This window comes from Tympanuchus pallidicinctus, unplaced genomic scaffold (assembly GCF_026119805.1).
Source record: "Tympanuchus pallidicinctus isolate F22 unplaced genomic scaffold, pur_lepc_1.0 scaffold49, whole genome shotgun sequence".
Lineage (NCBI taxonomy): Eukaryota > Metazoa > Chordata > Aves > Galliformes > Phasianidae > Tympanuchus > Tympanuchus pallidicinctus.
Genome location: NW_026294768.1, coordinates 72,812 through 85,511, shown reverse-complemented (window position 1 = coordinate 85,511; position 12,700 = coordinate 72,812). Strand labels below are relative to the sequence as shown.

General features: G+C 40.7%; 1 protein-coding gene across 5 annotated transcripts; it reads right to left on the bottom strand.

Moving 5' to 3' along the window:
- Nucleotides 1-1,361: 1,361 nt before the first annotated feature.
- On the bottom strand, nucleotides 1,362-12,679 carry TCEANC (transcription elongation factor A N-terminal and central domain containing). 5 transcript variants are annotated; one of them, XM_052703148.1, is made up of 4 exons: nucleotides 12,351-12,659; nucleotides 10,620-11,854; nucleotides 8,584-8,676; nucleotides 1,362-4,839 (listed from the first exon to the last, which is right to left on the bottom strand). In XM_052703148.1, exons 3-4 carry the CDS (start codon nucleotides 8,597-8,599, stop codon nucleotides 3,743-3,745), a joined length of 1,113 nt encoding a protein of 370 aa, XP_052559108.1. In that variant the 5' UTR covers nucleotides 8,600-8,676; nucleotides 10,620-11,854; nucleotides 12,351-12,659; the 3' UTR covers nucleotides 1,362-3,742. The 5 variants fall into 5 exon arrangements, with proteins under 5 accessions (XP_052559108.1, XP_052559107.1, XP_052559109.1 ...); XM_052703147.1 differs by having other exon boundaries at nucleotides 10,620-10,737; XM_052703149.1 differs by lacking the exon at nucleotides 10,620-11,854 and having other exon boundaries at nucleotides 12,566-12,679.
- Between the last annotated feature and the right edge of the window lie 21 nt (nucleotides 12,680-12,700).

The window sequence follows — 12,700 nt, the reverse complement described above, 5'->3', positions numbered from 1 at the left end:
AGATATTATGTGGCCAGATCTCACTGAAATCGCTCTGATTTCAGACCCGGATGGAAACATCACTCCATAATGGCACCACAGGCCTGGCCCCTACATCAGACCCATGGCCCTGGCTTGGCTTTGGCATGGCCCATCCCTGTGGGCTGACTGACACAACTGGCTGGGCCTGCCTTGGCAGGATGCTGTGGGTCTTCTTCCTGAGGTCTTCATCCATGCACCCTGCACTGCCGGCCGCATGAGCAGAATGAGGGTTGGTTTTATGCCACATTCTTTCAGCAGCAGAATGGCAAGCACAAGACAGTGGGGGTTTTCATTCAAGGGAGTGTTCTGCATCAGCAAAGCCCTCGTGCAGCACAGCACATGAATGATGCTTTTTACCATCCGTAACTGGCAAGGAGACTTTGTCCCATCCTAGCAAGTAATGACCTTGCCTCAATAAAACATGACTGTGTCACCTCCTGTCTGAATCACAGCAGCAAAAATAAGGGGATATGATGTCAGCTGCCTTTATTGTCCGCTAATACCACACTTTGGCAAGCCAGCTCCCCCAAGCAAGTATCAAAGCACTCCTTATCTCCCCGAAGGATCATAATTTAACATATTTGTTCCTTATCAACAGTTACCAATGAGTAGCTAACTTTTTTTTGCTAACAGAAACAAACAAACAAACAAAAAAAAACCAACCAACCTTTTCTTTTGTATGTACCACAGCAGACTGAAATGAAATAAACAACAAAAGTGCACTGTTTCCTTTCTGTTTTGGAAAGGAAGAGTTCTAAGCAACAAATGGCAGTAGAGCAATGCGCTACAGGAAAACGGTTGAGGGAAAAACCGAAGGCCCTCAGCAGGACAGAGTTAACTGCAGGGGATCTCCAGGAATGAGGAGTGCTGTCATGAACTCAGCTATTAACTCCCATTCATCAACTCCAGTTAGGGGAATACCTCTGTATGAATTTCATTATTAATTTAACTCTAGACTTCTTCAGAGACAGAAATCTTCTAGGTACATGTTACTTAAACTTTGAGGGCAATCTGTATTTAATGCCTCATTGGTACTACTCATAAGATAAAGGAAGTAGCTGTACTTAACAGTATTTCAGGGAAAACAAATAAAAAATAAAAAATAAAAAAGATTTTAAAAAAACAAAAAACAATAACAATAAAAAAAATAAGCACGTGCTTCAGCCTTATTCTGCATATATTTGTCTGTTTGGATTCCCCCTAATGCCATGCCCCTTTGTGGAGGAGCAGCATGGATATACCTAACAATTAGATGAAAAGCAATAGTCAAGAATAGTTCAAGAAGTTGAGAGATTTTTTTCCCATTGGGAACAAACCTAGAAAAAAACAACATAAACAAATTTCACCTTTCAAAGCTTCCTTTTTATTCTTGCTTTGGGGTTCTGACATTCCCTGTGTTCCAGTAATCTCTACTCTCATGCTGGTGCACACGATGTCTGGTTGCAGGTTGACTCTTCAGAGCCAATTTGAGCCAAAGCACATAATCTTATCCAGGCAAACATTTTAAGCTTGGGCACTTACACAGTCCAGGTAGAGACGACATAACCTATTGACAGACTGCAGCCTGGAACGGTACTTTGCATAGTGAAACTGAGACCGCACCTTTTCAAATAAGAGCAAAGTCTGCATGACTCACCTGAGTGATTGTCTGGGTGATTGCCACTCACATTTGGCACTTGCACGTCTGCAGAGTACTGATACGTAGCAGCACATGACACCACAGGACACCTGTTTTATGCTAAATCTTTTCAGTCATGAGGAGTGGATACAATCACAGATGGAAAAAAATGAAGTGGTAATGAACTGTGTTAGGTTAAAATAACTGACGGTGTGAGATGATCAAGAAAGTAATAAGAAGACTTGTGATTTTGTATTCAGTTTCTCCAATTGCTAAATGCTAGATTTTCACACATCTATCAAAATGAACTAGGTGTGAAACTGAAACTAGACAAGATTTTTCCACCAATGCTGGAATAAGCAAGGCCTTGTTTCCTATATATTTATATAACATAATTACAGCAGGCTCTCCTCATTTTCCCTGCCTCCCAGTGTTTTCTTTTCCACCAGTACTTCCAGGCCTCTGCCTTAACCCAGATTGCAACCTAGTTCAGAAGCAGAATTATTTTGTGCCTGGCTTTAAGGTAATATCAAGAACTTAGCAGCTATCTATTTTATAGCAGTTTAAACAGAACAAGTAACTTCTGGGTAAAGCAAAGGACTCCAGCTTTTCTAGCAGGAACAGAAATTCTATTAATGAGTTTCACAAAATTTGCACACATATTTTAATCTTTTAATGTCTAGCTTTGTAACAAATACAGTTAAAAACTGTTATCAGGTTTGATTTTGACTGAGAAGGAAGGAAATGGAAGAATGCCTGCTTGCATTGGATTACCACAGAAAACTACTTAAAAATAGTCAGTTTGCAATCCTGAGGGTGCAAGTATTAATGAGTATTAACAGCCCTGTGCATCCCGTTCCCCGCCCACCCTGTGGTGCAGCCCCTTTCCCTGACCCCCAGCCGCCCTCCCCTGACGCAGCTCCACGCCGTTCCCTCGGGCCCTGTCGCTGTCACACAGAGCAGAGCTCAGCGCTGCCCCTCCGCTCCCTGTGAGGAGCTGCAGCCGCTGTCAGGTCCCCCCTCAGCTCCTCTGCTCTGCACTGAGCCAACCAAGAGACCTCAGTCGCTCCTCATACAACTTACCCTCCAGACTTTACACCAACTTCATTGCCTTCCTTTGGATGCTCTCTAATAGTTCCATGTCCTTCTTACATTGTAGCACCCAAACTTGCACCCAGTGCAGGAGGTGAGGCTGCACAGTGCAGAGCGGAACAACCCCTCCCCTTGCCCAGCAGTACCAGGCCTGGTGCACACCAGGGTATGGTTGACCCTTTAGGCTGCCAGGGCACACTGCTGGCTCACGTTCAACTTGCCATAAACCTGAACCTTCCAGATCCCTTTCCATGTGGGCTGCTTTCCAGCCTCTAGTTCAGCAGTCTGAACTTTCCCAGGTGCAGAAGCTTTCCCAGGTGCAGAATCCAGCACTTGCTCTTGTTGGTGATTGCCTAGTCCTCTAATTTGTCAAGATCTCTCTGCAAGGCCTCTTCAACCTCAACGGAGTCAGTAGCTCTTCCCAATTTAGTATCATCAGCAGACTTGCTCAAAACACCTCCTACATACAAGTAATTTGTGAGAACATTGAAGAGAACTGGATTTAAAATGGAGCTCTGGGGAATTGCACTAGTGAGCAGCTACTATCCTGATGTAACTCCATTTACTATAACCCTTTGGACTGATCCCATCAGCCGACTGCTCACACATCACTTTATGTTTTTTGGTTAACTGTAGGGCATTTTGTTCAGAAGCATTCTGTCAGAAACAGTATTGAAAGCTTCAACGAAAATGAAAAAGATGTCATCAGATGGCTTCCCTTCATCAATTAGATGTTCTTGTCATACAAGAAAATTAAGTTCGCTAAATAGGACCCTTTATTTATTTATTTTTTTTAACACATAGCCATACCACTTTAAAAAAAAAAAGCAAACAAAGAAACCTCAACCAAACAAATTTCAGTAAATCTTCAAAAATAACTTAGCAACTTTTAAAAGTGCTTTTGCAATTTTTGTGTCTACGTAGTGTCAATATCCGCTTTTACACTACACGGTTTCAAGAGACATCTTCTCTTATCTGTGCTTTTGAGTGACTTCTTAAAGTGAGTGAGCATTACAAACAAATCCACCTGCTGTGATACCATTGTTCTCCACATTCATTACAAATAACAAAGGTCAACATTTGTTCATCTGGATTTGTGTTTCGCACCCAGCCTGGAAGAAAGAGAGTTCCTCTGGCAATCATAGTGACAGTGCAATCAAATTTTTCACAGCGCCTACACTTTATTTTGCTTGTCTGTGTGCCATTAATAACTTGTGGAAGCTGATGTTCTTGAATGGAGGACTCTGTGTACAGGGCCCTGAGCTGTTTCAGTTCATCACCGGCCATTTCCATCACTGTCATCTCGGCAAAAGCCTTTGGACTCAAAGTCCCTGAAAAAAGGTTATGTTTTAAGTTGCAACTTTTAGGGTTCTTCAGGTTAGAGATTTTACTTCTGATGCAATTTTTATACTTTTTGTCATTTTTAGAATGAAGAGAAAAAACATGTTCTTCAATTTCTTTAGACAGCTCTAGCCATTTATCAGTTTCTTCTTTGTCTTGGCAGTCTTTGGCAGAACCAGTCAAAGCTTTATAAAGAAGATCTGTGCATTTACACCTCAGAGCTCTCATGTGATCCTGCTGCAAGCCTGCTTCATTAACAAGAGGTTTAGAACCTTCATTATCGATGCGTCCTTCCTCAAAAGGGGAAAGCTGATCTATGCTGCCCTCTGCGTTGTTACTTACCACTTTTTTAATGGTTTGTGGTGGGACCAACATTTTAGAAGGGGCAGCACCTAATACCACCTGCTGACAAGGGCCTTCAGACAGCAACTGCTCTCCAGGAATCCCAAGATGTTCAGATTCCTCACCCACACACACAGAAACTGACTTCTTGCCTTGCACTGACTGAAGATGGCTATTCTTGTAAAGTGCTTTCCATCTTGATAACAGCTGCTTTGCTTTCTTCTTCAGCTGTGCTGAAGGGCAGCTCTTGAGTACTCTGTATACAATCTTGACAACTTCAGTCTCCTGAAGATATTCTACAGTCATACTGACATCTTCAAGCTCTCTAAGATGATCCTCAATATCTTGGAAATTGTTCTCAGAGAGTAACTTTTCAATACAATGGATTCTGTATATAATATTTTTCTGGTCAGACATTTTTAAATCTGAAATGAGAAAAAAACACAAAACAATTTCTGCAACTAGGACACTTATTACATCATTTTCTTTATATTATCACCAGCTTGTTTTTATCTTGTATGTTCTTTTACGCTATTTTATTTGGATATATCACTGGTTTTTCCAACCTTTTCTTGAAATAGTTTGCAGTGGAATTAGCAGAACAAACATAGAACCCAGGAAGCCAGACCCTGAGAAAGTGTAAGTGGGCATACTAGTCTAACTCAAGCAAGGAAAAAGCTGGCAGAAAGAAGGGCTTGGGAACTTCTGCTGAGGCAAAGTTAACTATTCAAAGTTAGGGTGTGAAACTAGTTTTTAAGGAAAAAACAGTTATTTACCAAACATTGCACCAAGAAGGACACTGCCAGCACAATAAAAATGTCGAATGAAAGCTGTTTTTCTACGCACACACAGCAAAATAGAAGTACCCAGGGAAAGTCTCAGCTACTACAGGAGATAAGTAACTACAAAGCCATTCTGTCAGCTGAGAGTACAGGTGGATTTTGTGGTGCTTAATGCATTAGCACTCATACCACTGGACTACCAAGGAGTTCTGAAATTCAGTATTTTTCACTGAAAGCAACAGATAAACACTCGTTGATGTATAAAATCTGCTGTAAGTTTATACTTTTTCCAAAACATAGAAAGGGAAGCTTTATAGGCAACATATCATCCCCTCCTGACTCATAAAGCAGCAAAATATCAGAGTTTTTACAGGATTATTGTCAACAGATTCAATTTACTAAAAATGCCAGTTCTGGAGAATGTTTGTTTTTCCATTGCACAAATTACAAATGTATTAAAAATCTTGTCCTTCTGCTGCAGCAGCTATTTGAATAACACAATGTCCTCATTGCTGAATACATTCTGTACTACCTTCCTGATAGTATTCAAGGACAGACTTGTAGAAGTAAACGCTGCAACTTATTTAATCTGAAAGTTACAAATTGCAACATGAAAATTTACCTCAAACCAAGCAAGATTCTGCTGCCATCTTTCCAAAACGTGCAAAATGATCTTTCTCAGACAAAAAAAAAAAAAGACTCTAAGTCTCAACTTCTGTGAATCTGTATTTCAACATCTTTTCCCACTTTTCAGTATTTCCAAGTATCTGACTACAAATAAACGTTGCAGTGGTACAGAATATCAGAAAAAAAAACACTTTTTTTTTTTTTTAAAAAAAAAGAGACATCACAATAACTACACCCTAATTTGGCAAGACCTTTTTCATAAATTGTTCTAAGTACTGAGATGCTTGATTATCTGTTCTATCTGTTGTCTTGATTTTAATAAAACATGCAAGTTCCAATTAAAGTTAACTTCTATTACAGGCAGATGAGATGTATGAGGACTGATCCTTCATTTCAGACTTTTTCTTCAAGCTCTTCTTACTTTAAAAGAATAAAACTACTGAGTAAATGTGGGAATGGAATCTAACAAAAAATACCTAATTGATTTTTTCAAGACCTTATTGAAGATATCAGAATTTTCAGGTGTTCTGAAGAACTTTTAAGTATTGCCACAACCTAATATGAGTAATTTGTACAATTAATGAAGAGTAAGCTGCACACATTTTATTAGAAGCTGTAAAGCTAAGATTAAGAACTACTCCACAGTAAGGTTAGGCAAGTGATACTAATGTAACTCAATGTATCATAAGCCCCAAATCAAACTCTGGCTTGTATGTGACCCATGATCACCAGCAATACTGAAACCTGTCTCTGGTTATGCAAGAGACCATGCGTTCTCTCTCTTCCAAAATCATCTCTTCACTGCTAACAGAGTCACATCAGACTGGTAAACTTTTAACACATCCCTATCACTGCTCTTTCCCCTTCTAGCTCTGTTATTATGTTACAGTTTGATCATCAAGGCTGCTCAAAAACAGTGACACCTACAAACTGATTTGACATCAGTGATATCTGCAAACTCCTAATTGCTACTTTTGCAAATTCTTAAAAGTTAAAGACACATCACATGTACCTTAATACTGATACATGTATTGTCTTACAGCAACAGCTTTATTGAAGCATGCTCCCATATATTCTGACTGGTGTTAAATGAGAAGAGAAAAAGACATTTCAGAAAGCAGGGTTTTAGGACTTGAATGAGATTTCCTTCTGATTACTGAAAAATCCTTTCAAAAAGATGCCTAGTGCATTGCTATGCACAAACATTACTAACATTATTCTGGTGCTGAATAGAATTAAATGTGTAGACACACTGAATGGTATGCTGTGAGCATTTGTCCTATTTTCATATGATTTAGTTTTCTGTATCTGCAAAAAAAATGTGCCGGCTGAAGTTGCATGCAAACTGATCCTATAAAAGGTCAATTGCACTTAGAAACTGATACAACGCCAGCTACACACAGTCACATCTGAAGGAACTCACAAGTACATTTCTTGCACCATCACTATTTCCATGATGAAACCTCCCAAGAGAGAAGGAAGAGAGACAGCTGGATAATTTGTACATTTTGCAGTTTTCAGTTGTACTGTGCATGCCAGAAATAAGTTTAAACATTAGGTAGGGCCTTGGAGCTCGAAAGAAAAGGAGAAAGACAAGAAAGTGAGCATCAATTTTCATTATGTTTCTACAAGCACAGACTACAGACCTGGCCTGACCTCCATGGCAAATGCTGTCTGCTTTCACTTCACTTGTCTTTAAACAGCTCATTCTTGCCTGACATTTTGAAGTCTTGTGAGAGCTCAATATTGCCTATAACAGAAATTATTTTACTAAAGTAGTTTCAGAAACAGAGGGAAAGCAGAGATACACTTTTTCAAATATATTTGTTAAACTGCCATAATGAAAAGCACATAGAGTTGAATCCTTCCTCACTTGTTCTGGTATCCAACCACAGAGTCTGTAAGAGTGGAGAGAGTTGTTTTCTTAAGCAGGGTGACCACGGTTACAGCAAGACAGCTTCCCATCTCTCAAACATTCAGCAGCTGACATTAGAAGATGATGATCTGCTGCTATATATTGCTTTTCATGCAGTCTAGGGCAGAGGCAAATGCACTGTTAAATGCTCAAACAGTATAACTGCCCCATGTCTTAGATTCAGCTCTACTCCTTCTAATGCATGCCACTTCAAATGTAATTTTCTTCAGTGGTTGAAACTAGCTATACACATTATGTATTATGTTACACATACTGAAAAATTTACTTACCCAAATGCAAGACAGCCTTGTGTATTTTCAACATTTAGTATGCAGCATAAACAACATACATTTTATTTTGGTTTGTTTATTTTCAGTTTTAGTGCACTGGCATGTATGCACAGTGAGGAAAAGCCACACGGATAGGAGCCTGCCATCTAAACTGCAGAACTTTCCTATCTCCCACTCAGGGTATTCACGACTATGGACATATAAAGAAATTCCCCCACAGAGTGCTTTGGTGATAATTAGTCCATGCATACACTTATCCTCTGTGACAAAGGTGTTTTTGTTTTCTTTTTACCTTCTAGTAGTCTATCTTGGACTGTATTAAATATAATCTATATGTTCTACCTTAGGACTTTTCCCACATTAATGCAGTGATTAAGTTTCTAGAAATTCTAAGATCTACGTTGTCGTGCATTTACTTTTTCAAGTTTATCAAGCAGCAAATTCAAGTAAAGGTTATGGTAGCAGTTAAACAAAACTGGATAACTGAATGTGGGGATGAAAACTTAAAAGTTTAAAACTAATTCTGGAAATTCAGTTAGCTATTAAACTACTCACATTTATGTCCAGACATCACTTCCAAAGAAGTGCTTTCCTCAGCTCGTATGACAAACAGCAAGGAGAACTGAGTGACCTCCTCACTCAGCAAAGCTATGTAAGAGAAAAAAAAACCACATCAAAACACATGACTAGAATAGAATTGAAATCTGTAACTAACTTCTTCAGTGGAGTGGGATATTCATAGGCTGCAAGTAGAAACACAAGAAACAACTAGCAGGGAAACAACTAAGTGAAAGTAATAAATATGCCTTCATCAATGACAAATGAGAAGGAAGTTTCTGAGGGGAAAGCACTTTTGGAATGACACTGGTTTGCTGTGTGTATGTGGTCTTCAAAGGACCTTTAAATACTTAAAGCTGAAAAGTGATACATATCCATAAAGTACTCCACTACCTAGACAATCACAAATTCCATCTCAACTTCCAGTATGATGAGAAATAAGAAACATTGTTTATGCAGTGCTGCTCTGTAAATCAAGTGGCAACTGGATTTTAATCCTTAAGACTGATGTTGAGAACAAGCACAAAGCCAGTACGTTTTGTAACTTCTAGCTTCCTTCAAAGGTTGAGGCAGAGTGCTTAAAACAGAGAATCCTGCATAACATTTCATATTAAGTCAGTATGCCAAGGAAATTTCTAGAACCAAGACGTGAGAAAATTCTCTCAGACTACTGCATGTTTTCCATGTTCTTAGAAAGAGAAACAAAGAATTACTGATGCAGTGCTAACACTGGAGGGCATTTTCTAGCCAAAGTTCACACTGAACCAAAGCAGAGTAAGCCTGAGTTCTTTCTTGCTCACACTCCTATTCGTTGAACACTGATGTTCTGCTGTATAACAGGGTTTTGATGTTTTGTAGCATAATGGCAAAATCAAAAATCTGCAGCCTATGTTCCTCTCCCAGGCACATGAATGCTTTGTAGGTGGAGTTCTGCAAGCTTGTTCTAAGCTAGGCAACAGGCAGATAACCTGCATACTGACAAGGGGTTGTTGTTTTCTGCTGTCAGACATGCAAAAGCACTGTTTGAAACAAGTTAATCAGTAAATAGGGAAACAAGTAAAACAACTCTTGGCAGTCTACAAACATTCATCATTCTCCCTAGTTCTGAAGCTCACACAACGAAACTTAAACACCTCTCTGGGGTGTGCCAAAGAGGTGGTGGATGCCCCCTCCCCGGATGTGATTCAAGGCCAGGCTGGATGGGGCTTCAAGCAACTTGGTCTAGCAGGAGATGTCCCTGCCTACAGCAGGAGGCTGGAACTAGATGATCTTAAAGGTCTCTTCCAAACCACCTATGATTCTGTGATAGTATTCTATCTATATTATATCTTTGATTATGCGATAGTATTGTATATAATTCTATGATCTGTGATAGTAAAGTGTCCTGCCCAAGCTGTCTTGGCAGGTCAGCTGCTAAATGAAGACCACAGTCGCAGAACCACAGAATCATAGAATCATCAAGGCTGGACAAGACCTCCAAGATTACCTAGTCCACCTACCACCAATATTTCTCCATTAAACTATGTCCCTCAGCACAACAGCTAAACGTTTCTTGAACACTTGCAGGGACGATGACTCCACCACCTTCTGAAGGATTCTGAAGTGTTTCACGTTAAGTTAGCTGCAGGTTTAAATGGGAAAATATTTTACCACTTGAGGGAGCTGTAGTATAGCAAACCCATGCAGACTTGTGAGTGTCACATAAGTGCATAATGAGAAAATCCAGCCCAGGGAGAAAACAATTTCTCTATGGCCTTTAGGAAATTTTACATTTTTAGTGTACTTCCTTGCATAAAATTTGGCAAAATAAACTCCCCAACAACAAACAAACAAATAAACATCCTGTGTCCCCAAAGATGCCTGGTCATAGGCTGGAGGGAAGGCTTTAATCCCTCATCCAGTCTTTGTGCCACACACAGTTTTTTTCATCTGACATTTAAAAAATTCAGAATTTTACTGCTTTCCTACTTGATTTAATTCTATTTGGCAAATTGTTGCTGAACAAACATTGGTAAAATTAACTGAATATGTACTCAGTCAGCAGAGTTCTGTGGTCTTCCTTGTTCTGAGAAGAAATTCAAGAAAAAGGTGCATATGCAATAACATTCTTTTTCTGAATTTATGAAATGCATAATAATTGTTCTTGTAGAGCTGCAAGAACAAAAGGATGAATGATATCGTAATTCAGTGCAGTACAAAATAAGCATCCGAATCTCTCCTACAACTACACAAGGCATTCCCATTCTACTTAACTTCAGCAAAGTATGAGAACATCCATCTGAATTCCAAGTGAAGGTAGAAACGGGCTTGCATTTTTAATTACGCTCTGTAATACTGAACTGCTGAGGTCCTTTCTTACCAAATCATAACCATCTCTCACACTTGAATGCATGGCGTAATGAGTCACTGTGTGTACAAGAATTAGCAATGGTGATCAATAGAGATTTAACAAGTCAGTTTGCTCTTAAAGGGAAAACAAACAAAAAAAGTAGGCTACTTCAAGTTTGAAATACAGTCATCCTAAAACATCGTGCAGAACCAGAAGTTTTTAAAAATGAAAATCAATGCATGGGGAAAAACAAACCAGTCTGAGAGGTTTTCTGCTAACTAATCATAGAATCATCATAGAATCACAGAATGGCCTGGGTTGAAAAGGACCACAATGATCATCTAGTTCCAACCCCACTGCTGTGTGCAGGGTCACCAACCACCAGACCAGGCTGCCCAGAGCCACATCCAGCCTGGCCTTGAATGCCTCAGGGATGGGGCATCCACAACCTCTCTGGGCAGCCTGTTCCAGCGTGTCACCACCCTCTGAGTAAAAGACTTCCTCCTAACATCTAACCTAAACCTCCCCTGTCTCAGTTTAAAAACTAAGGAGCTAACCCTTGGGAAAAAAAACCCACCCTCTCCAAAAACATTTGGGGTAAGTGCCTTGCTTCAGCTATGCATCTCCACAGATTCAAAACCATAGTCTACCTTTTCTTAGTGCAGCCAACTTCTACTGATAAACCAAGACAAAATAAAAATGCACACAAGAAAGTATAGAGAATGTCTTGGAAAGGTAGAGCAGGCACAGCATCAATCTTCTCCTTTATCCCTGCCTGAGATGCAGATGATTTTTCCTCAAAGAATTCTATGCGGTTGGAAGAAAACCCAGATTACAGCCAAGGCAAAGATCAGAAACAATCGAGTGTTCCTAACAGTGTAACAAATTTTCTCAAAAAATATGGTCGGTGTTAGAGCTGAGATGGTGCATAGCACAGTCCTGAAAAAACAACCCGATTTCTTGCCTTGGGCACCTAAATTCCTTATACATACACACACATACACAAAGAAAAAGATCAAATGCCATTTGAAACTCAAAGCCTAAGAGGAAATTGGGGAATTTTCATAGCTGGCCTTGAAACCCAAAAACATTTCTGCATCCCTTCTTACGTGGGAGAACAGATTTCAAAGATTTTTGCAATAAATCATACTCCAGGGCTTTGAAATGAAAGCAGAAATCAGAGCTCTTCCTGCCTCTCAGCAGAACTGCCTTCTACCCCCCCCCACAAAGATGTACGAATTTGATAGGAATCCACCTTCAGTGCACAGCCACATGAACACATCAGAGTTAATACAATGAACCCCCCGTTCTCACCCCCCTTCCCCCCCGCCCCGGGCCCAACTGCCTCCTTCAGCCTCACCCCGGGGCAACACCGGCAAGCAGAGCGCCGTGCCGCTGGGGAATACGCAGCACTACGGGCCCCACACCCCGTTACCTCCGCGCTGGGCCTCAACGCGCCGCAGCCCTCCCCGCCTCCCGGGCAGCGCTGCGTTCCGCCGCGTCTGCGAGCGGCGCTCGGCTGTGGGCAGCGCGGCCTGCTGCCGGCGGGATGCGGGGCTGGCTAGGCCGCGAGCTTTCCTCTGTCGTATGCGTTGCACACAGAGAATTCACAGTGGTTCTGGGAAAGATGCGTCTTTCTGGCACGCTTACAGATGTATGATGGGCTTCATTCTCCACGACAGCGAAAACTCGTACGATTTGTACGTAAATGCGCTCGGCTCTATTCGCTGACATGGCCCGCGCTGCCCTCTGCTGGCAAGAAAGGATCCTGCCTTTCATCTTTCA